The sequence below is a fragment of the Oncorhynchus tshawytscha genome, linkage group LG10 (assembly GCF_018296145.1).
Source record: "Oncorhynchus tshawytscha isolate Ot180627B linkage group LG10, Otsh_v2.0, whole genome shotgun sequence".
NCBI classification, from domain to species: Eukaryota; Metazoa; Chordata; class Actinopteri; order Salmoniformes; family Salmonidae; genus Oncorhynchus; species Oncorhynchus tshawytscha.
The window spans coordinates 66,643,542-66,663,816 of NC_056438.1; the positions used below are offsets into that span (position 1 = coordinate 66,643,542).

The window sequence follows — 20,275 nt, forward strand, 5'->3', positions numbered from 1 at the left end:
GCCCTGTATTGATGCTGCCTTGGCTGTAGAGCTGAACTATTTCCATCATTATTTGAGTTTAGCCTCTCACTACTCTGTCCTTCTGGCATCTGTTGTCTAGTCTCATGAGCCAATGTCCTGACATGTCTTGTCATGTGTTTTGGTGCGCTGAACATGTTAGCATGTAGCATACATCATCTGTCATAGTAGGAATGTATGGCAGCCCACTATGAGATGGGAACATTGAGATATTCTGAAAGTACTCTTCTGTGTAATGAAAGGAGAAATCTGGGTGACCATCAGGGTCAGTGTCACTGCCTGGATCCACAGAGGCCCACAGCTGCCCATCAGTCTCATCCCTGACAAACTGGTCAGGTCCTGCAGGGACGTGGTCTGATCCAGCTCCTCCTCTTTCTCATCCTTCACCATCACTAGCTCTAGTGGGTCCTTGTCCTCGGCTAATCGGTGCTGAACACCTCTGTAGATGCGAGCCGGGGTGTGCCTGGTTCCTCTGACTGATCAGAAATGGGGTAATATAGTCTTCGGGGAATATGTAGCAAAAATAAAGAAATCCTTAGAATGAGTAGATGTGTCCAAACTTTTGACTGGTTTTGGACACACACACTCATTCCAGGGGTTATCTTTATTTGTACTGTTTTCTACATCATAGAACAATAGTGAAGACATCAAAACTATGAAATAACACATATGGAATCATGTAGTAAACAAAAAAGTGTTAAGCAAATCAAAATATATTTTATATTTAAGACTCTTCAAAGTAGCCACCCTTTGCCTTGATGACAGCTTGGCACACTCTAGGCCTTCTCTCAACTAGCTTCATGAGGTAATCATCTGGAATGCATTTCAATTAACAGGTGTGCCATGTTAAACGTTCATTTAATGCGTTTGTGGCAATCAGTTGTGTTGTGACAAGGTAGTGGTGGTATACAGAAGATAGATCTTTTTGTTAAAATTACAAGTCCAAATTATGGCAAGAACAGCTCAAATAATCAAAGAGAAATTAAAGTCCATCATTACTTTAAGACATCAAGGTCAGTCAATTCAGAACATTTCAAGAACTTTGAAAGTTTTTTCAAGTGCAGTTGAAGTGCTATGATGAAACTGGCTCTCAGGAGGACTACCACAGGTAAGGAAGACCCAGATATTAAGGATAACTTCATTAAAGTTACCAGCCTCAGAAATTGCAGCCCAAACAAATGCTTCACCGAGTTCAAGTGACACATCTCGACATCAACTGTTCAGAAGAGACTGCAAGAATCTGGCCTTCATGGTGGAATTGCTGCAAAGAAACCACTACTAAAGGAACCCAATACGAAGAGACTTGCTTGGGCTAAGAAACACGAGCAATGGACATTAGACCGGTGGAAATCTGTCCTTTGGTCTGATGAGTCCAAATTTGAGATTTTTGGTTCCAACCGCTATGTCTTTGTGAGACACAGAGTAGGTAAATGGATGATCAGTGCATGTGTTGCTCCCACTGTGAAGCATGGGGGAGGAGGTGTGATGGTGCTTTGCTGGAGACACTGTCAGTGATTTATTTAGAATTCAAGGTACACTTAACCAGCATGGCTACTACAGCATTCTGCAGCGATACGCCATCCCATCTGGCTTGCGCTTAGTGAGACTATCATTTGTTTTCCAACAGGACATTGACGCAACACACCTCCAGGCTGTGTAAAGGTTATTTGACCGAGAAGGAGAGTGATGGTGTGCTGCATCAGATGACCGAGCTTCCACAATCGCCCAACCTCAACCCAATTGAGATGGTTTGGGATGAATTGGACCACAGAGTGAAGGAAAAGTAGCCAACAAGTGCTCAGCATATGTGGGAACTCCTTCAAGACTGTTGGAAAAGCATTCCAGGTGAAGCTGATTGAGAGAATGCCAAGAGTGTGCAAAAATGTCATCAAGGCAAATGTTGGACACTGAAGAATCTCAAATCTAAAAAATATTTTGATTCGTTAAACACTTTTTGGGTTACTACATGATCCATATGTGTTATTTCATAGTTTTGATGTCTTCACTATTGTTCTACAATGTAGAAAACATTAAAAATGAAGAAAAACCCTGGAATGAGTAGGTGTGTCCAAACTCTTGACTGGTACTTTATATGTAGTTTAAGTCAGAAGTTTACATACACTTAGGTTGGAGTCATTAAAACTCGTTTTCAACAACTCCACAAATTTCTTGTTAATAAACTAAAGTTTTGGCTAATCGGTTAGGACATAGACTTTGTGCATGACACAAGTAATTTTTCCAACAATTGTTTACAGACAGATTATTTCACATATAATTCACTGCATCACAATTCCAGTGGGTCAGAAGTTTTCCCACACTAAATTGACTGTGCCTTTAATAAACAGCTTGGGAAATTCCAGAAAATGATGTCATGGCTTTAGAAGCTTCTGATAGGCTAATTGACATTATTTGAGTCAATTGGAGGAGTACCTCATAATGGAACTTATATGTTTAAGTAATGATTAGAATATTCCACCCTGAAACCATATAATTGTATGAAATTAATTAGAATCATAAAGTTACTAATTAGAATCATAAAGTTTCTAGTAATGAGGTGTGTAGGTTTAGACAGTAAAATTATATCTCTGTACAAAATGTCTTTGTAGTATCTTAAACACAGAAGGAGGGAGGACAGGGAGGGAGGACAGGGAGTGCTTCCCACGGTCTCCCTAATCTTTGTCGGCTGGGTAGTGATACCTTGTGTGCGTAGGATACCTACTGTTCGTGTGTATGTATGTGCGTATGATATCTGCTGTTTGTGTGGAAGTATGTGCGCCGCTATAAAATTGATGTCTTTGTATTGTGAACTTCAGAACGTTCTTGTGAATAAACTGTACTAACCTTTTGCTTAAGCTGAGTCTTTGACTAATTATTATTAAACCCATGGTCTTACAAACCTCGGGATTGGTCAAAGCTATTGATTGATTGTTATTATCGTTGGGATTGAAAATTCTCCTGACAGTACCTGTGGATGTATTTCAAGGCCGACCTTCAAACTCAGTGCCTCTTCGCTTGACATCATGGGAAAATCAAAAGAAATCAGCCAAGACCTCATAAACATTTTTTAGACCTCCACAAGTCTAGTTCATCCTTGGGAGCAATTTCCAAATACCTGAAGATACCACGTCCATCTGTACAAACAATAGTAAGCAAGTATAAACACCATGGGACCATGCAGCCGTCATACCGCTCAGGAAGGAGATGCGTTCTGTCTCCTAGAGATGAACGTACTTTGGTGCAAAAAGTGCAAATCAATCCCAGAACAACAGAAAAGGACCTTGTGAAGATGCTGGAGGAAACAGGTACAAAAGTATCTATATCCACAGTAAAACGAGTCCTATATTGACATAACCTGAAAGGCCGCTCAGCAAGGAAGAAGCCACTGCTTCAAAACCGCCATAAAAAAGCCAGACTACGGTTTGCAACTGTACATGGGGACAAAGATTGTACTTTCTGGAGAAATGTCCTCTGGTCTGATGAAACAAAAATAGAACTGTTTGGCCATAATGACCATTGTTATGTTTGGAGGAAAAAGGGGGAGGCTTGCAAGCCGAAGAACACCACCCCAACTGTGAAGCAAGGGGGTGGCAGCATCATGTTGTGGGGGTGCTTTGCTGCAAGAGTGACTGGTGCACTTCACAAAATAGATGGCATCATGAGGCTGGAAATATATATTGAAGCAACATCTCAAGACATCTGTCAGGAAGTTAAAGCTTGGTTGCAAATGGGTCTTCCAAATGGACAATGACCCCAAGCATACATCCAAAGTTGTGGCAAAATGGCTTAAGGACAGCAAAGTCAAGGTACTGGAGTGACCATCACAAAGCCCTGACCTCAATCCCATAGAAAATGTGTGGGTAGAACTGAAAAAGCGTGTGCGAGCAAGGAGGCCTACAAACCTAGCTCAGTTACACCAGCTCTGTCAGGAGGAAGCCATAATTCACCCAACTTATTGTGGTGTCATGACGTTGCCCTCTTTGGGTACAGCAAGCCCATCCCCCTCTCCCTGTCTCCGTCAACTAGGCTGTTGTGGTCAGATAGAGGTCGTAATTTCCTGAGAAAACCCTGCCTCATGGCCACACAGTATAAGAGACTGAGTGAATTTTCATAGAGAACAAAGGAATTTCTTCCACCTCACAGAACTTGAGGTCCGAACAAATTTCATGTTCCGGACAATGTATAAAAGATTGGTCCATTTGTTACATTTTGGGGAAGCTCATGGGAGACGGTGTGGCCACATTGCCATAACGCTGTTACTATAATAGCCTCAGATATGAGATTTACATCTAATTGTTGTATAAGATGAATGAGTGAGAATGATACTGTTTGTAAAATTGTGTGATGTGATTTTGGACTGTTTGATGAAGGAAACTCCAATTCCCTTTTGAGTTTAACTAAATCAGAGAAACGCCCCTGAGCCCAGTTAGGGTCAGGCATCCTGGGACAGCCCTTTTCTGCAATTACGAATAAAACCCAACTTTGAGAAATTATCACCAGACCATGTTTCTCTCAATCACGGGAGTACAAAGGTTGTAGACCATTGCTGAATCTTTTAACCATACCACGTGGTTAAACTCTTAGACTATCGAACAAGTCTTTGATATTAATTACTAGTCTGCAGTTAGGAATTTGATATCATTGAACGCGAAGAAGGACAACCGCCGAAACATCCATTTTATTACGAACATGAATGAATGCCACTCTGAACGAGCCATTATAACCACAACAGAGAGAGAAATGGACAATTCTACAAAAGAAACAAACTTTTCAACAGCGATCAAGAAGACACACTGAGCGTAAATATATATATTGATTGCAATTGTCCCGAATGAGTGAGCGTTCGGTAAAGGATTAGCATTTCAATTGTTATAATTATCAACTCTGTCGTGACTTCTAAACTGACCATCCTACCAATTCTCGACTTCGGGCGATGTCATTTACAAAATAGCCTCCAACAGTCTACTCAACAAATTGGATGCAGTCTATCACAGTGCCATCCTTTTTGTCACCAAAGCCCCATAAAAGCCCCACATACTACCCACCACTGCGACCTGTACGCTCTCGTTCGCTGGCCCTCGCTTCATACTCGTCGCCAAACCCGCCAGAAGCTCCAGGTCATCTACAAGTCTCTGCTAGGTAAAGCCCCGCCTTATCTCAGCTCACTGGTAGCAGCACCCACTCATAGCACGCGCTCCAGCAGGTATATCTCACTGGTCACCCCCAAAGCCAATTCTTCCTTTGGCTGCCTTTCCTTCCAGTTCTCTGCTGCCAATGACTGGAACGAACTGCAAAAATCACTGAAGCTGGAGACTCATATCTCCTTCACTAGCTTTAAGCACCAGCTGTCAGAGCAGCTCACAGATCACTGCAACTGTACACAGCCCAACTACCTCATCATCAAACTGTTATATATTTTGCTCCTTTGCACCCCAGTATCTCTACTTGCACATTCATATTCTGCACATCTACCATTCCAGTGTTTAATTGCTATATTGTAATTACTTCGCCACCCTGGCCTATTTATTGCTTTACCTCCCTTATCTTACCTCATTTGCACACACTGTATAGACTTTTTCTACTGCATTATTGACAGTATGTTTGTTTATTCCATGTGTAACTCTGTGTTGTTGTATGCGTCTAACTGCTTTGCTTTATCCTGGCCAGGTCGCAGTTGTAAATGAGAACTTGTTCTCAACTAGCCTACCTGGTTAAATAAAGGTGAAATAAAAAAATTGTAAAAGGTGATGTACCACACATTGGGTTGAGAGACCTCTTCAACAGACATCGTGCTGTCTCTACACTGTCTCTACATAGCTGTGCTGTACTCCTTTGCTTGTTCAAAACAATCTTGACTGGATATGAAGATCTCTTTGATGCCACGTGGTAAAAACCTGGAAAATAACTGTATTCAGTGAAATATTAGGGCTATTCACACATTCTTGTTTTGCACATGCAATCAATATGATAATGAATAATAACACATCAATTAACAGTACCTTTTCATCTGCGTGTCTTCTCCAGCTCGCTCTCCATCATTTGCCACTTCCTTTTCAGTACATCAATATCTCGCTGGCTTTGGGTCATTTCCAAACGTATAACAGCACAGCTATCATCTACACGTTTGTTTATTTCTGCTACAGCTGCTTTAGCCAATACCTCCATAATGGATAATAACTGCAGCTGAAAATTGCAGCGCACCATATTGTCCAGCCTAAAAATTTTTTTTTTTTTCTTTATTTGAAGTAAAAAGTCTACAATTTCCAAGCTAATGAGCAATAAACAGTTCGTAGAAGTTGCTAAATGACAACAATGTAGTGAAGTGGGAGATGCATGAACAATTGCAATCACACTTCCGTTCAACTCATGATGCAAGTATTTATTACCATAAATATGAGACTTCAACAGACGTTGAAAATTCTTAGAACTAGCACTGGAAAGGCAAATACTGTACCAGACTATATTCTAGTCTGAATTTACAGTGTAGGGTAGCTATCTCTATTGACTAAAAAATAAGACGCTTTACTATCTGAATAAATTCTTCAGATTGTAAAACATCTTGTGTTTTTAGCCAAAAGATAGTGGAATGCTACGGCTCACATGGTTATCAATCATAAAAGGCTATAGATGCATAATGCACAACACTGTGGTGAAACGTAAAATACAGAAACACTTCAGCCATTCATAAAAACCAAAGGTTTATATATGATCAAATATTGTCATTTCCATTCTCATGAACATAACCTAAAGAAACCCGTCTGAAAATGTGGTATGGTATTTATTAAAGGATAGAAAAAGGTAGAACTGATGAGACACGCTGTACCAAAATAAATGAATGTCGGGAATCAATGCAATTGCACATTAGATGAGGCCTTCTCAGTAGGAGGAGCCTAGTATTTCTTGCTTACGGCATTCAATTAACAAAACAGTACGTTCTAAATACTATGTAATACGATTAGTACACAGTATGCAGTTTAAGTAATTGTTACAGAAAAAACGATGCAATTATGAACTATTTATTCCATCTGTTCTGAGACAACAATAAACTTGTGTGTGGATCCCCAGGGAATGCGGGTACCACGTATTGAGAGACTGGACCCTCTCCTATGTGAGTTCTTTGATGTGACTTCATTTTGGAGCGCTGGGTGAAGCATTTCCCACACTGTGTGCACTCATACGGTTTCTCCCCGGTGTGGACCAGAGCATGTCTGATCAGGTTGCACTGCTTGGTAAAACTCCTGCCACACTGTTCACAGGTGTACGGTTTCTCTCCGGTGTGACTCCGGAGGTGTACTTTGAGCTGGCAGAGACGCTGGAAGCTCTTCCCACAGAAGGTGCAGCTGAAACGCCTCTCGGTGTTTCCGCCTGATCTCCACTGAGTCCTCATTCTCTTCACCATGTTAAAACTACTGTGACTCAGGCTGTATCCAGAGAAGGTGGAGGTGGTGGCCATGTTTGACCCTGTCATGCACTCACTCAATCTCACTGTTGCTTCTGAAGCCCTGTATTGATGCAGTCTTGGCTGTAGAGCTAAACTATTTCCTTCATTACTTGAGTCCAGCATCTCACTGCTCTGTCCCTCTGGCATCTGTTGTCTAGTCTCATCAGCCAATGTCCTGATATGTCTTTTCATGTGTGCTGCTGCACTGAACATGTTAGCATGTGGTTTCCATATAGAAGAGTGAAGCGATGGCCCCACTTCATCTGTCATAGTAGGAACAGATGGCAGCCCACTATGAGATGGGAAAATTGAGATATTCTGAGAGTACTCTTCTGTGGAATGAAAGGAGAAATCTGGGTGGCCATCAGGGTCAGTGTCTCTGCCTGGATTCACAGAGGTCCACAGCTGCCCATCAGTCTCATCCATAACAAACTGGTCAGGTCCTGCCAGGGCCGTGGTCGGATCTAACTCCTCCTCTTTCTCATCCTTCACCAGCACTAGGTCTAGTGAGTCCTCGTCTGGCCGGTGCTGCTCTGTACTGAACACCTCTGTAGATGATAGCCAGGGTGTGCCTGGTTCCTCTGGATGATCAGAATTGGGGTAATGTTCCACTGAGTCTCTGGGAGATATATTGGGTTGCGTGATGAAGTCCTCATCACAGAGCTGTTGCTCAAAGGATGGTGGTTTCCCAGGCTTGGAACCAGACTCTAAAGATTTTGGGATCAACATAAAATAAACGTTACAAAAGACCCTTAACAGTTGAAAAACATGACTGCTTTAGAACTGACTGTGTGCGTATGTGCGCTAAATATGCCAGGACATAAAACACCCAACCCCAATGTAGCAATTTGTAAAAGTGCACACCACCACACCCACAGTATTCCATAGACAGACAGAGCAGTACCCCTTATGGTCACACCCACCCTCTCCAGTGATCCTGAGCTCTTCCTGAGGGTCAGTCTTCCACACATCCTCTGCTGTCTCCTCATCTTTGATCAGTATGGGTTCAGTCTCCACTCTCTGCTCCACATCTGTAGGCTGTAACAGGGACTGAGGTTATTACTCTGGACACACAGCATATCTAACCCTTTTCATACTCATGAATCACACAAAAGTGGTAAATTATCTTGATAATCCAATATCAGAATTGATCCAAGAGGTCAGGTCTCTGTAATTGTAAAAGGTGATGTATCACACCTGGGGTTGAGAGTCCCCTTCAACAGACATCTCGCTGTCTCTCCACTGTGAGCTACTCCTCTGCTTGTTCGAAACAATCTTGACTGGATATGGAGATCTCTCTGATGCCATGGGGTAAAAACCTGGAAAATCATTATATTCAGTCAAATATTAGGGCTATTCACACATTTGGGTTTTGCATATTCAATCAATTTACCACGAATAATAACACAACAACTACCCTTTCGTCTGCGCGTTTTCTTCAGCTCGCTCTCCATCATGTGACACTTCCTTTTCAGTACATCAATATCTCGCTGGCTTTGGATAATTTCCAAACGTATAACAGCACAGCTATCATCTACGCGTTTGTTTATTTCTGTTACAGCTGCTTTAGCCAATACCTCCATAATGGATACAAACTGAGCCTGAAAATTGCAGCTGGCCATCTTGTCCAGCCCAAATTACAGATGTGTATTCTCTATGTTAATTAAATAGCTAATGTGCAATAAACAATCCGTAGATCTTGCTAAATAACAACAATGTAGTGAAGTGGGAGATGAGTGCGCAATTTCAATAGCACTTCCGTTAAACTCTTGACGTAAGTATTTATTACCGTAAATATGCGACTGCAACAGCCCTTCAAATTGTTAGAATTAACACTGGCAAGACAAATACAAGGGTCGATTCTAGTCTGCAGATACCGTGTTGGGTAGCCATCTCTACTGACAAAAAAATAACACGTTTAACTTTCTGAATAAAGAATTCAGATTGTAAAACGTCGTGGTTTTTTTGCCAATAGGTATGGCTACACGTAGGAGAGAGTGCAATGCAGTGGCTCACATGGTTATTAATGCATAAAAAGGCTATCAATACATAATGCATTCCTCACTGTGATAAAACGTAAAATACAAAAACCCGTTCTTCAACCATTCATAAAAACTCATGAATGATCAAATTTTGTCATTAATGTTATCATCTACACTCTCATCGACACAACCTTATGAAACCATTCTGAAAATGTGGTATGGTATTTATTAAAGGATATAAAAGTATATAACTTTTTTGACACACAGCTGGGGAACAAAGATGCTAAACTATTTTCATGTTAACTTCAAATAAACTTAATTTCATGATATATTTCAAGTAACTATTGCATACTATATACATTATAGCTCATTTGCATTCAGAGGTTCTTCTCTGGGTTTTTAAGGCACAGTGCTTTCAGAAAGTATTCATACCCCTTGACTTATTCCACATTTTGTTGTGTTACAGCCCAAATTTTAAATCAATAAAAAAAATATATATCTCACCCATCTATACACAATACCCCATGATGACAAAGTGAAAACATGCTTTTAGAAATGTTTGAAAATGTATTGAAAATGAAAAACTGAAATAAATTATTTACATAAGTAATCACACCCCTGAGTAAATACATGTTAGAATCACCTTTGGCAGTGATTACAGCTGTGAGTCTTTCTGGGTAAGTCTTTAAGAGCTTTGGATTGTAAAATATTTTCCCATTATTCATTTCAAAATTCTTCAAGCTCTGTCAAATTCGTTGTTGTTCATTGCTAGACAACTATTTTCAAGTCTTGCCATAGACTTTCAAGCTGATTTAAGACAAAACGGTAACTTGGCCACTCAGGAACATTCACTGTCTTCTTGGTAAACAACTCCAGTGTAGATGGAATAAGTACAATGTTGATCCATCCTCAGTTTTCTCATATCACAGCCATTCAACTCTGTAACTGTTTAAGTCACCATTGACCTCATGGTGAAATCCCTGAGTTGTTTCCTTCCTCTACGGCAACTGAGTTAGGAAGGACGCCTGTATCTTTATAGTGACTGGGTGTATTGTTACACCATGCAAAGTGTAATTAATAACTTCACCATGCTCAAAGGGTTAAGCACATTTTTACTCATGAACTTATTTAGGATTTCCATAACAAAGGTGCTGAATACTTATTGACTCAAGACATTTCAGCTTTTTCTTTATTTATTAATTTGTAAACATAAAAAAACATAATTCATTATGATATTATGGGGTAATGTGTGTAGGCCAGTGACAAACAATCTCAATTTAATCCATTTTAAATTTAGGCTGTAACACAACCAAATGTTTTAAATGAGGCGACAGTACAGAATGTCTCCATTTTATTTTCTGTTTTTCTGTTTAGAAATGAATGCACTTTATGCATCTAGTCTCCCGATTTGAAGGTGTCTTAAGTATTTGGACAAACTCACTTATAGTCTATTACTAAAATACATAAAGTTAATTCATTTCTAAACGGTAAAACAGATATGTATGAAAATATCCTAAAATAAAAGGTGAAATTCTGTACTGTCACCTCATATAAAACATTTGATCTCAAATCCAGAATGCTGGAGTATAGAGCCAAATTAAATATCTTAGCTTCACTGTCCAAGTAAATACGTAGGGGAGTGTATTATTGATCTTAAACCGCAGATTGACTCTTTAATTAAATAAATGTTATTGAATATAACATGTTTTTTACGATTTTGTGGTAGCAATACACAATGTTACCAGGTGTAAATAAATAGGTTAATAAAATAAAAGTGATGATCCGTTAACAGTCAAATATAAAAACCATTTCACAAATCAATTAGGAGAAAAATCTTGTCAAAATGTCCCAAAATATATTTTTTCCTATATTTTCCCATAGAAAATGCAATTATGTTCCTTTTTGATCCATCTGTTCTGAGACTACATTAAACTTCTGCGTGGATCCCCAGGGTATGCGGGTGCCACATATTGAGACACTGCACTCTCTCCTATGTGAGTTCTCTGATGTGACGTCATTTTGGAGCGCTGGGTGAAGCATTTCCCACACTGTGCGCACTCATACGGTTTCTCCCCACTGTGGACCAGAGCATGTCTGATCAGGTTGCACTGCTTGGTGAAACTCTTGCCACACTGTTCACAGGTGTACGGTTTCTCTCCAGTGTGACTCCGGAGGTGTTCTTTGAGCTGCCAGAAACGCTGGAAGCGCTTCCCACAGAAGGTGCAGCTGAATCGCCTCTCGGTGGTGCTGCCAGAACTCCACTGAGTCCTCATTCTCTTCACCATGTTAAAACTACTGCGACTCAAGCTGTATCCTGAGAAGGTGGAGGTGGTGGCCATGTTTGACCCTGTCGTGCACTCACTCAATCTCACTGTTGCTTCTGAAGCCCTGTATTGATGCTGCCTTGGCTGTAGAGCTAAACTATTTCCTTCATTACTTGAGTTCAGCATCTCACTGCTCTGTCCCTCTGGCATCTGTTGTCTAGTCTCATCAGCCGATGTTCTGACATGTCTTTTCATGTGTGCTGCTGCACTGAACATGTTAGCATGTGGTTTCACAATAGAATAGTGAAGTGATGGCCCGATATCATGAGATGGGAAAATTGAGATATTCTGAGAGTACTCTTCTGTGGAATGAAAGGAGAAATCTGGGTGGACATCAGGGTCAGTATCTCTGCCTGGATCAACAGACGTCCATAGATGCCCATCAGTGTCATCCATTACAAATTGGTCAGGTCCTGCCGGGACCGTGGTCTGATCCAGCTCCTCCTCTTTCTCATCCTTCACCATCACTAGCTCTAGTGAGTCCTTGCTCTTGGCTGGCCGGTGCTGCTCTGTACTGAACACCTCTGTAGATGCGAGCCGGGGTGTTCCTGGTTCCTCTGGACGATCAGAATTGGGGTAATGTTCCACTGAGTTTTCGGGAGATATGTTGGGTTGTGTGATGAAGTCTTCATCACAGTTCCATTGGTCAAAGGATGGTGGTTTCCCAGGCTTGGAACCAGACTCTAAAGATTTTAGGATAAAAATAAAATGAACATTACAAAAGACACTTTATGATTTTGTCAATGAGGCCCTTTATCTACTTCCCCAGTCAGATGAACTTGTGGATACAATTTTTTATATATCTGTGTCCAGTATGAAGGAAGTTAGAGGTAGTTTGCGAGACAATGTTAACTAGCGTTAGCGCAATGAATGACTGGAAGTCTATGATTATCTACTACTGTAGTATACTAGAAGATACCCAGAGACTTCCAGTCATTGCGCTAATGCTAGTTAGCATTGGCTCGCAAATCTACTTTACCTTCATTCATACTGGATAGAGACAAAAAAAATGGTACCCACGAATTCATCTGACTCTGGGGAAGTAAGTAAAAGGCAAAATTCTGAAGTATTCCTTTAACAGTTGCATACCATGTCTGCTTTAGGACTGACTATGTCTGTACGTTGGTGCCTTATATGCTAACATAAAACACAGAACATCAATGTAGCCATTTGGAACGTGCATACCACACAGTCTTCCATAGACAGACAGAGCAGTACCCCTTATGGTCACACCCACCCTCTCCAGTGATCCTGAGCTCTTCCTGAGGGTCAGTCTTCCACACGTCCTCTGCTGTCTCCTCATCTTTGATCAGTATGAGTTCAGTCTTCACTCCCTGCTCCACATTGGTAGACTAACAGGGGACTGAGGTTATTACTCTGGAAACACACCATATCTAACCCTTTTCATACTCATAAATCACACAAAAGTACATTCTTCTGACGTTACAATAACAGAAATGAATCAATAGGTCAGTTCTCTGTAATTGTAAAAGGTGATGGATCACACCTGCGGTTGAGAGTCCCCTTCAACAGCACTCTCTCGGTCTCTCCGCTGTGAGCTACTTCTCTGCTTGTTCAAAACAATCTTGACTGGATATGAAGATCTCTCTGATGCCATGGGGTAAAAACCTGGAAAATAATTGTATTCAAATATTCGAGCTACATTTCACACAATTCGGTTTTAAATATGCAATGCATTCAATTGACTATGAATAACACATCAACTACCTTTTCTCCTGACTCGTCCATGTGTCTTCTTCAGCTCGCTCTCCATCATTTGCCACTTCCTTTTCAGTACATCAATATCTCGCTGGCTTTGGGTCATTTCCAAACGTATAACAGCACAGCTATCATCTACACGTTTGTTTATTTCTGCTACAGCTGCTTTAGCCAATACCTCCATAATGGATAATAACTGCGCCTGAAAATTGCTGCTGGCCATCTTGTTCTGCCCAAATTACAGATTTGTATTCTCTGTGTAAGGTAAATGGTCCACAATGTCCAAGCTAATGTGCAATAAACAAACCGTAGATGTTGATAAATGGCAACAATGTCTAATGTCTGAAGTGGAGATGCGTGCGCAATTGCAATCGGACCTCCGTTCAACTCGTGACGTAAGTATTTATTACCGTAAATATGAGACTGCAACAAACCTTCAAACTGTAAGAATTATCACAGGCAAGAAAAATACTGTACCGGGGTTTATTCAGGTCTGCATGTAGGGTTGCCATATCTATTCAATAAAAAACGTCTTCAGTTTTAGTCAATTGTTATTGCTACATGTAGGGGAGAGTGCATTGTGCAGTGGCCCACATGCATGGTTATTAATGCATAAAAGGCTATAGATGCATAATGCATGACGCACTTTGGTAAAACGTAAAATAACAAAACACTTTCTACCATTCATTAAAACTCATGTTTTATATATGATCAAATATTGACATCGGCACAACCTAATGAAACTATTCTGAAGATGTGGTATCGTATTTATTAAAGGATTGAAAAAGGTATACAACTTGTTAGAAACATAGCTGGGGAACAACGATATTAAACTAGTTTAATGTAAATTTCCTTCAATAATACTGTATATTTCAAGTAACTATCGCATTATACATGCATTATAGCAGAGTTACATTAGGAGGTTATTCTCTTAGGGTTTTAAAGGCACATGCATATACTCCCCTATGTATTCTTTTGGAAAATGAAGCTACAACTTTTAATTTGGCTCTATACTCCAGTATTTTGGATTTGAGATAAAATGTTTTATATCAGGGGACAGTACGGAATGTCACCTTTTATTTGAGGATATGTAATGCATATCTGTTTATGCACGTCATATATCTAACCACCACATTTAGAATAATAATTTTGGGGGTGATTATATTTGTCACACAAGTGTGTAATGAAAATGTATTTCTTGCATATCCCAACTCCTGAGACACCCGCAGGGAGTGGAGTCACAGGCAGGCTCTCCATTGTCTAGTGCCCCTGGGGCAATTTGGATTAAGTGCCTTGCTCAAAGGTACAAGGGTGAAAGATTTCCTTGTCTGCTCCTTTATTTGAACCAGCAACCTTTGGGTTATTGGCCCAATGCTCTAACCTCGAGACTGCTTGCCACCCCCATTCGAAGGTGTCATTAGTATTTTGGACAAATTCACTTAGTTTATTTAATTTAGTCAAAAGTTAAGTATTTGGTCACACATTCCTACCACACAATGACTACATCAAACTTGTGACTATACAAAGTTGTTGGTTTCATTTGCAGTTTGTTTTGATTGCTTCGGTTGATGTCGTGGCCAATAGAAATGAATGGTAAATAATGTATTGCATCAGAGTCACTTTTATTGTAAATAAGAAATTAAGAATGTAATCTACATTAATGGGGATGCTACCATGATTACGAATAATCCTAAATGAATCGTAGATAATGATGAGTGAGAAAGTTACAGATGCACATAGATCATGCCCCCAAAACATGCTAACCTCTCACCATTACCAATAACATGGGAGGTAAGCGTCCATTTGTGTGGTATGATATTCATGCCTCTAACTTTCTCACTCACCATTTGCTAGGATTCATTCATGATTATCCGTAATCATGGTAGCGTTCACATTAATGTAAAAGGGTTCAGAAACATATTCTATTCTTATTTACAATAAAAGTGACTCCAAAATGACACAAATTATTTACCATTCATTTATACAGGGCACAACATAATCCAAAACAAACTGCAAATGAATCCAACAAGTTTGTAGTCACAAGCTTGATGTAGTCATTGTGTACTAAGAATATGGGACCAAATATCAAACTTTTGAGAATATGTAATACATCATACGTGAATTTGTCAAAATACTTATGCCTCGTTAAAATGGGGGGAGAGTACATACATACAGTGCTTTCATTTCTAAACTGTAAAATATATGTCTGAAAATATCCTCAAATAAAAGGTGACATTCTGTACTGTCGGCTCATATAAAACATTTGATCTCAAATCCAAAATCCTGGAGTATAGAGCCAAATAAAAGGTTTTAGCTTCACTGTCCAAATAAATACATAGGGAGTGTATCAGTAGAGGTATTAGATACAAAAACAAAGCACATCAGATAGTGGTGTAGAAGATAGCGAGTAGGGTTGATTAATCTACATTTTCACATTGAAAGTGTTTTCCGAAGCATAATGCAATTATGTTTCTATTTGTTCCATCTGTTCTGAGACTACATTAAACTTGTGTGTGGATCCCCAGGGTATGCGGGTGCCACGTATTGAGACACTGGACTCTCTCCTATGTGTGTTCTCTGATGTGACGTCATATTGGAGCGCTGAGTGAAGCATTTCCCACACTGTGTGCACTTGTAGGGCTTCTCTCCGCTGTGGACCACAGCATGTCTGATCAAGTTGCACTGCTTGGTAAAACTCCTGCCACACTGTTCGCAGGTGTACGGTTTCTCTCCAGTGTGACTCCGGAGGTGTTCTTTGAGCTGCCAGAAACGCGGGAAGCTCTTCCCACAGAAGGTGCAGCTGAAACGCCTCTCAGTGGTGCCGCCTGATCTCCACTGAGTCCTCATTCTCTTCACCATGTTATAACTACTGTGACTCAGGCTGTATCCAGAGAAGGTGGAGGTGGTGGCCATGTTTGACCCTGTCATGCACTCACTCAATCTCACTGTTGCTTCTGAAGCCCTGTATTGATGCTGCCTTGGCTGTAGAGCTAAACTATTTCCTTCATTATTGAAGTTCAGCCTTTTACTGCTCTGTCCCTCTGGCATCTGTTGTCTAGTCTCATCAGCCAATGTCCTGAAATGTATTTTCATGTGTTTTGCTGCACTGAACATGTTAGCATGTGGTTTCCATATAGAGTGAAGTGATGGCCCTGCATCATCTGTCATAGTAGGAACAGATGGCAGCCCACTATGAGATGGGACCATTGAGATATTCTGAGAGTACTCTTCTGTGGAATGAAAGGAGAAATCTGGGTGGCCATCAGGGTCAGTGTCTCTGCCTGGATCCAAAGAGGTCATCAGCTGCCCATCAGACTCATCCACGACAAACTGGTCAGGTCCTGCCAGGGTCATGGTCTGATCCAGCTCCTCCTCTTTCACCATCACTAGGTCTAGTGAGTCCTCGTCCGAAAGGTGCTGCTCTGTGCTGAACACCTCTGTAGATGCGAGCCGGGGTGTTCCTGGTTCCTCTGGACGATCAGAATTGGGGTAATGTTCCACTGAGTCTTCGTGAGATGTATTGGGTTGTGTGATGAAGTCCTCATCACAGTGCCGTTGCTCAAAGGATGGTGGTTTTCCAGGCTTGGAACCAGACTCTAAAGATTTGAGGAAGAACAGAAATTAAACATTATAAAAGACCCTTAACAGTTGCAAAATGCAACTGCTTTAGAACTGACTGTGTGCGTACATTCCCTCCATATGCCAGAACACAAAACACCTAACACCAATTTGCAACGTGCATACCACCACACCCACAGTCTTCCATAGACAGACTGAGCCGTACCCCTTATGGTCACACCCACCCTCTCCAGTGATCCTGAACTCTTCCTGAGGGTCAGTCTTCCACACATCCTCTGCTGTCTCCTCATCTTTGATCAGTATGGGTTCAGTCTCCACTCTCTGCTCCACATCTGTAGGCTGTAACAGGGACTGAGGTTATTACTCTGGACACACGCCATATATTTATTTATATTACCTTTATTCAACCAGGAAAAGCCCATTGAGACATAGCCTCTTTTGCAAGGGAGACCTGGCCAGAAGGCAGCAGCAATCAATACATTACAACACTTAAAACATACAATACAATCAAATCAGCACAGGAATACAATCCAGCCTACAGGAAACATTTACACTCCTCCTGAACAGAGTTTTGTACCAGAGTTTTAAAGTCATCGAGGGGCACTAGACTACTACATCTAGTTGAAGCATACTTTCCAGAACATTCCATGCCTCTCGTGCACAATAGGAGAAGCAGTCTTGCCTAACACAGTAAGGGCCCTGGGGACTTTAAGTAGCACCTAGTAGATTGTGGTTGCTACTTGCTACTTATTTTCCACCATAATTTGCAAATAAATAGATTAAAAATCCTACAATGTGATTTTCTGGATTTTTTTCTTCTCATTTTGTCTGTCATGGTACCTATGATAAAATTACAGGCGTCTCTCAAGTGGGAGAACTTGCACAATTGGTGGCTGACTAAATACTTTTTTGCCCCACTGTACATGCCTTAGTTATAAAAAAAATATATAGAACCTTAGCTTTAATTTTACGTGCTTCTATGAACTTCACATATTGGTGCTCGTGGGTCCTTTTAGATGGAAAGTGGTGAAGGAGAGTAGGCTACAGAGGGAGTTTATCCAGGGCTTTGTATATGAACACATAGCTAATGTATTTCATACTCAATCACACAAAAACTGTAAATTCTCCTGATATTCCAATAACAGAATTGATCCAAGAGATCAGGTCTCTGTAAATGGTCATGTATTACACTCCTTAAGTTCCAAGGATCTTATGTTATTTTCAGAGGTAGACTGACTGGCTACCAAAACAGCCAAATACTCCAAACTAAACGTAAATCGATTCTCAATTGCGATACGGTTCTAGAAACATAACGCCCTTTACTTTGATGTCACAACAAAATAATGCCATAAATGCAAAATATACACTTACTGTACACTGTTTTAACGGGTTTTATCACAGTTGCATCCGACAATATTTTTCAGTGACAACACGTTTCTGGCGGCCTTCTTTCATTACACACTAGGTGTTCGAAGCAGTCTTGGTAACCTTAGCTAAATAGCTCAGGTCTCTGTCTTCCGTAAACACATACTGTAACATGGGGATATGGCCTTATGGGAGCACTAACCCTAAACCTATAAAAAGGTGTGTATCAATTTAAACTTTTGGTGTTTTTAAAATTATTTATCGCTTATATGAAAGTTAAGTTCCTTATGCTTCCAAAACCGTACCTCAAGCGATGCATAGTAATGGAGGGTCCCCTGTACAGAAGACGCCTTCATCCAATGACTCTTATGTGTAATGGAATTGCGAGTCATGATCAAGGGCTACACCTGGGGTTGAGAGTCCTCTTCAACAGCCTTCTCTCCGTCTCTCCACTGTGAGTTACTCCTCTGCTTATTCAAAACGATATTGACTGGATATGAAGATCTCTCTGATGCCATGGGATAAAAAAAAAAATGAAAATATTCAGTCAAATATTAGGGCTATACACACATTTGTTTTTTGCATATACAATCAATTTACCACGAATAACGAATAAATCAACTACCTTTTCTCCTTACTCGTCCTCGTGTCTTCTTCAGCTCGCTCTCCATCATTTGACACTTCCTTTTCAGTACATCAATATCTCGCTGGCTTTGGATAATTTCCATGCGTATAACAGCACAGCTATCATCTACACGATTGTTTATTTCTGCTACAGCTGCTTTAGCCAATACCTCCAGAATGGATACCAACTGTGCCTGGAAATTGCAGCTTGCCATCTTGTCCAACCCAAATTACAGATGCGTATTCCCTGTGTGAAGTAAATAGTATTCAATATCAAATATCAAATATCAGATAATGTACAATAAAAAATCCGTATATGTCCATAAATGACAACAATGTAGTGAAGCGGAAGATACGTGCAATCCTTCTTCTTCTTCTATGGTATAATGTCGTTCGCAATAACTTGATGTGCATTTCTCCACCTATTGTGCGGGTGAACAATTTTCAAAGCTAATGTGCGATAAACAATCCGTAGATGTTGATAACTGGCAACAATATGGGAAATGCGTGCGCAATTGCATTTCTTGGTCTGCTTCTTGTTCTTCCGCAAGAATACGTTAGAAGTGCATCCCGCCTCCTACTGTGTGGGGTGAAAACTGTGGAACTGCTACTTCAACCTCCTTCACCCTAACAGGGCACTCCTGAAACTCGAGCACGTGGTTCCCACCACAAATGCAGCACCGTGTTTCCATCCAATTACTCGTTCACAACATATTTATATATGATCAAATATTGTCATCAACACAACCTTACAAAACTATTGTGAAAATGTGGTAAAGTAAAAGGTAAAGTAAAACACACTGAACAAAATATAAATGCAACACACAAAATTTCAAATATTTTACTGAGGTACAGTTCATATAAGGAAATCACAAATCAATCAATTGAAATAAATCAATTAGGCCCAAATCTATGTATTTTAAATGACTGGGAATACAGATATGCATCTGTTGGTTACAGATACCTTAAAAAAAGGTAGGGGCGTGGATCAGAAAACCAGTCAATGGTGTGACCACCATTTGCCTCATGCAGCACGACACATCTCCTTCAAATAAAGTTGATCAGGCTGTTGATTGTGTTCTGTGGAATGTTGTCTCACTCCTCTTTAATGACTGTGAGAAGTTGCTGGATATTGGCAGGAACTGGAACACGCTCTCTGACACGTGGATACAGAGCATCCCAAACATGCTCAATGGATGACATGTCTGGTGAGTATGCAAGCCATG

General features: G+C 40.5%; 2 protein-coding genes across 5 annotated transcripts; both read right to left on the reverse strand.

Moving 5' to 3' along the window:
- Positions 1-6,774: 6,774 nt before the first annotated feature.
- Positions 6,775-9,236, reverse strand: LOC112260708 (zinc finger protein 263). Its single transcript, XM_024436007.2, has 4 exons — positions 8,874-9,236; positions 8,654-8,775; positions 8,380-8,494; positions 6,775-8,163 (listed from the first exon to the last, which is right to left on the reverse strand). Exons 1-4 carry the CDS (start codon positions 9,076-9,078, stop codon positions 7,028-7,030), a joined length of 1,578 nt encoding a protein of 525 aa, XP_024291775.1. The 5' UTR covers positions 9,079-9,236; the 3' UTR covers positions 6,775-7,027.
- A 1,471-nt stretch (positions 9,237-10,707) lies between these two features.
- On the reverse strand, positions 10,708-19,666 carry LOC112260716 (zinc finger protein 263). Of its 4 annotated transcripts, XM_042328893.1 has the most exons (5): positions 19,051-19,666; positions 18,833-18,933; positions 17,285-17,399; positions 16,917-17,077; positions 10,708-12,284 (listed from the first exon to the last, which is right to left on the reverse strand). In XM_042328893.1, exons 1-5 carry the CDS (start codon positions 19,262-19,264, stop codon positions 11,361-11,363), a joined length of 1,515 nt encoding a protein of 504 aa, XP_042184827.1. In that variant the 5' UTR covers positions 19,265-19,666; the 3' UTR covers positions 10,708-11,360. The 4 variants fall into 4 exon arrangements, with proteins under 4 accessions (XP_042184827.1, XP_024291790.1, XP_042184826.1 ...); XM_024436022.2 differs by lacking the exons at positions 16,917-17,077; positions 17,285-17,399; positions 18,833-18,933; positions 19,051-19,666 and adding exons at positions 13,000-13,114; positions 13,270-13,391; positions 13,491-13,876 and having other exon boundaries at positions 10,708-12,445; XM_042328892.1 differs by lacking the exon at positions 10,708-12,284 and having other exon boundaries at positions 13,951-17,077.
- Between the last annotated feature and the right edge of the window lie 609 nt (positions 19,667-20,275).

What these genes read in the sequence shown, in the direction of transcription:
- LOC112260708 (XM_024436007.2), bottom strand. Translation starts at nt 9,078, where the DNA reads ATGGCCAGCTGCAATTTTCAGGCTCAGTTTGTATCCATTATGGAGGTA. An exon ending in GAAAACGCGCAGACGAAAGG is followed by an intron (nt 8,776 to 8,873) that starts GTAGTTGTTGTG and finishes ATGATTTTCCAG; the next exon opens with GTTTTTACCCCATGGCATCA. An exon ending in GCTCAGGATCACTGGAGAGG is followed by an intron (nt 8,164 to 8,379) that starts GTGGGTGTGACC and finishes CAAAATCTTTAG; the next exon opens with AGTCTGGTTCCAAGCCTGGG.
- LOC112260716 (XM_024436022.2), bottom strand. Translation starts at nt 13,704, where the DNA reads ATGGCCAGCAGCAATTTTCAGGCGCAGTTATTATCCATTATGGAGGTA. An exon ending in TGGACGAGTCAGGAGAAAAG is followed by an intron (nt 13,392 to 13,490) that starts GTAGTTGATGTG and finishes ATTATTTTCCAG; the next exon opens with GTTTTTACCCCATGGCATCA. An exon ending in GCTCAGGATCACTGGAGAGG is followed by an intron (nt 12,446 to 12,999) that starts GTGGGTGTGACC and finishes TAAAATCTTTAG; the next exon opens with AGTCTGGTTCCAAGCCTGGG.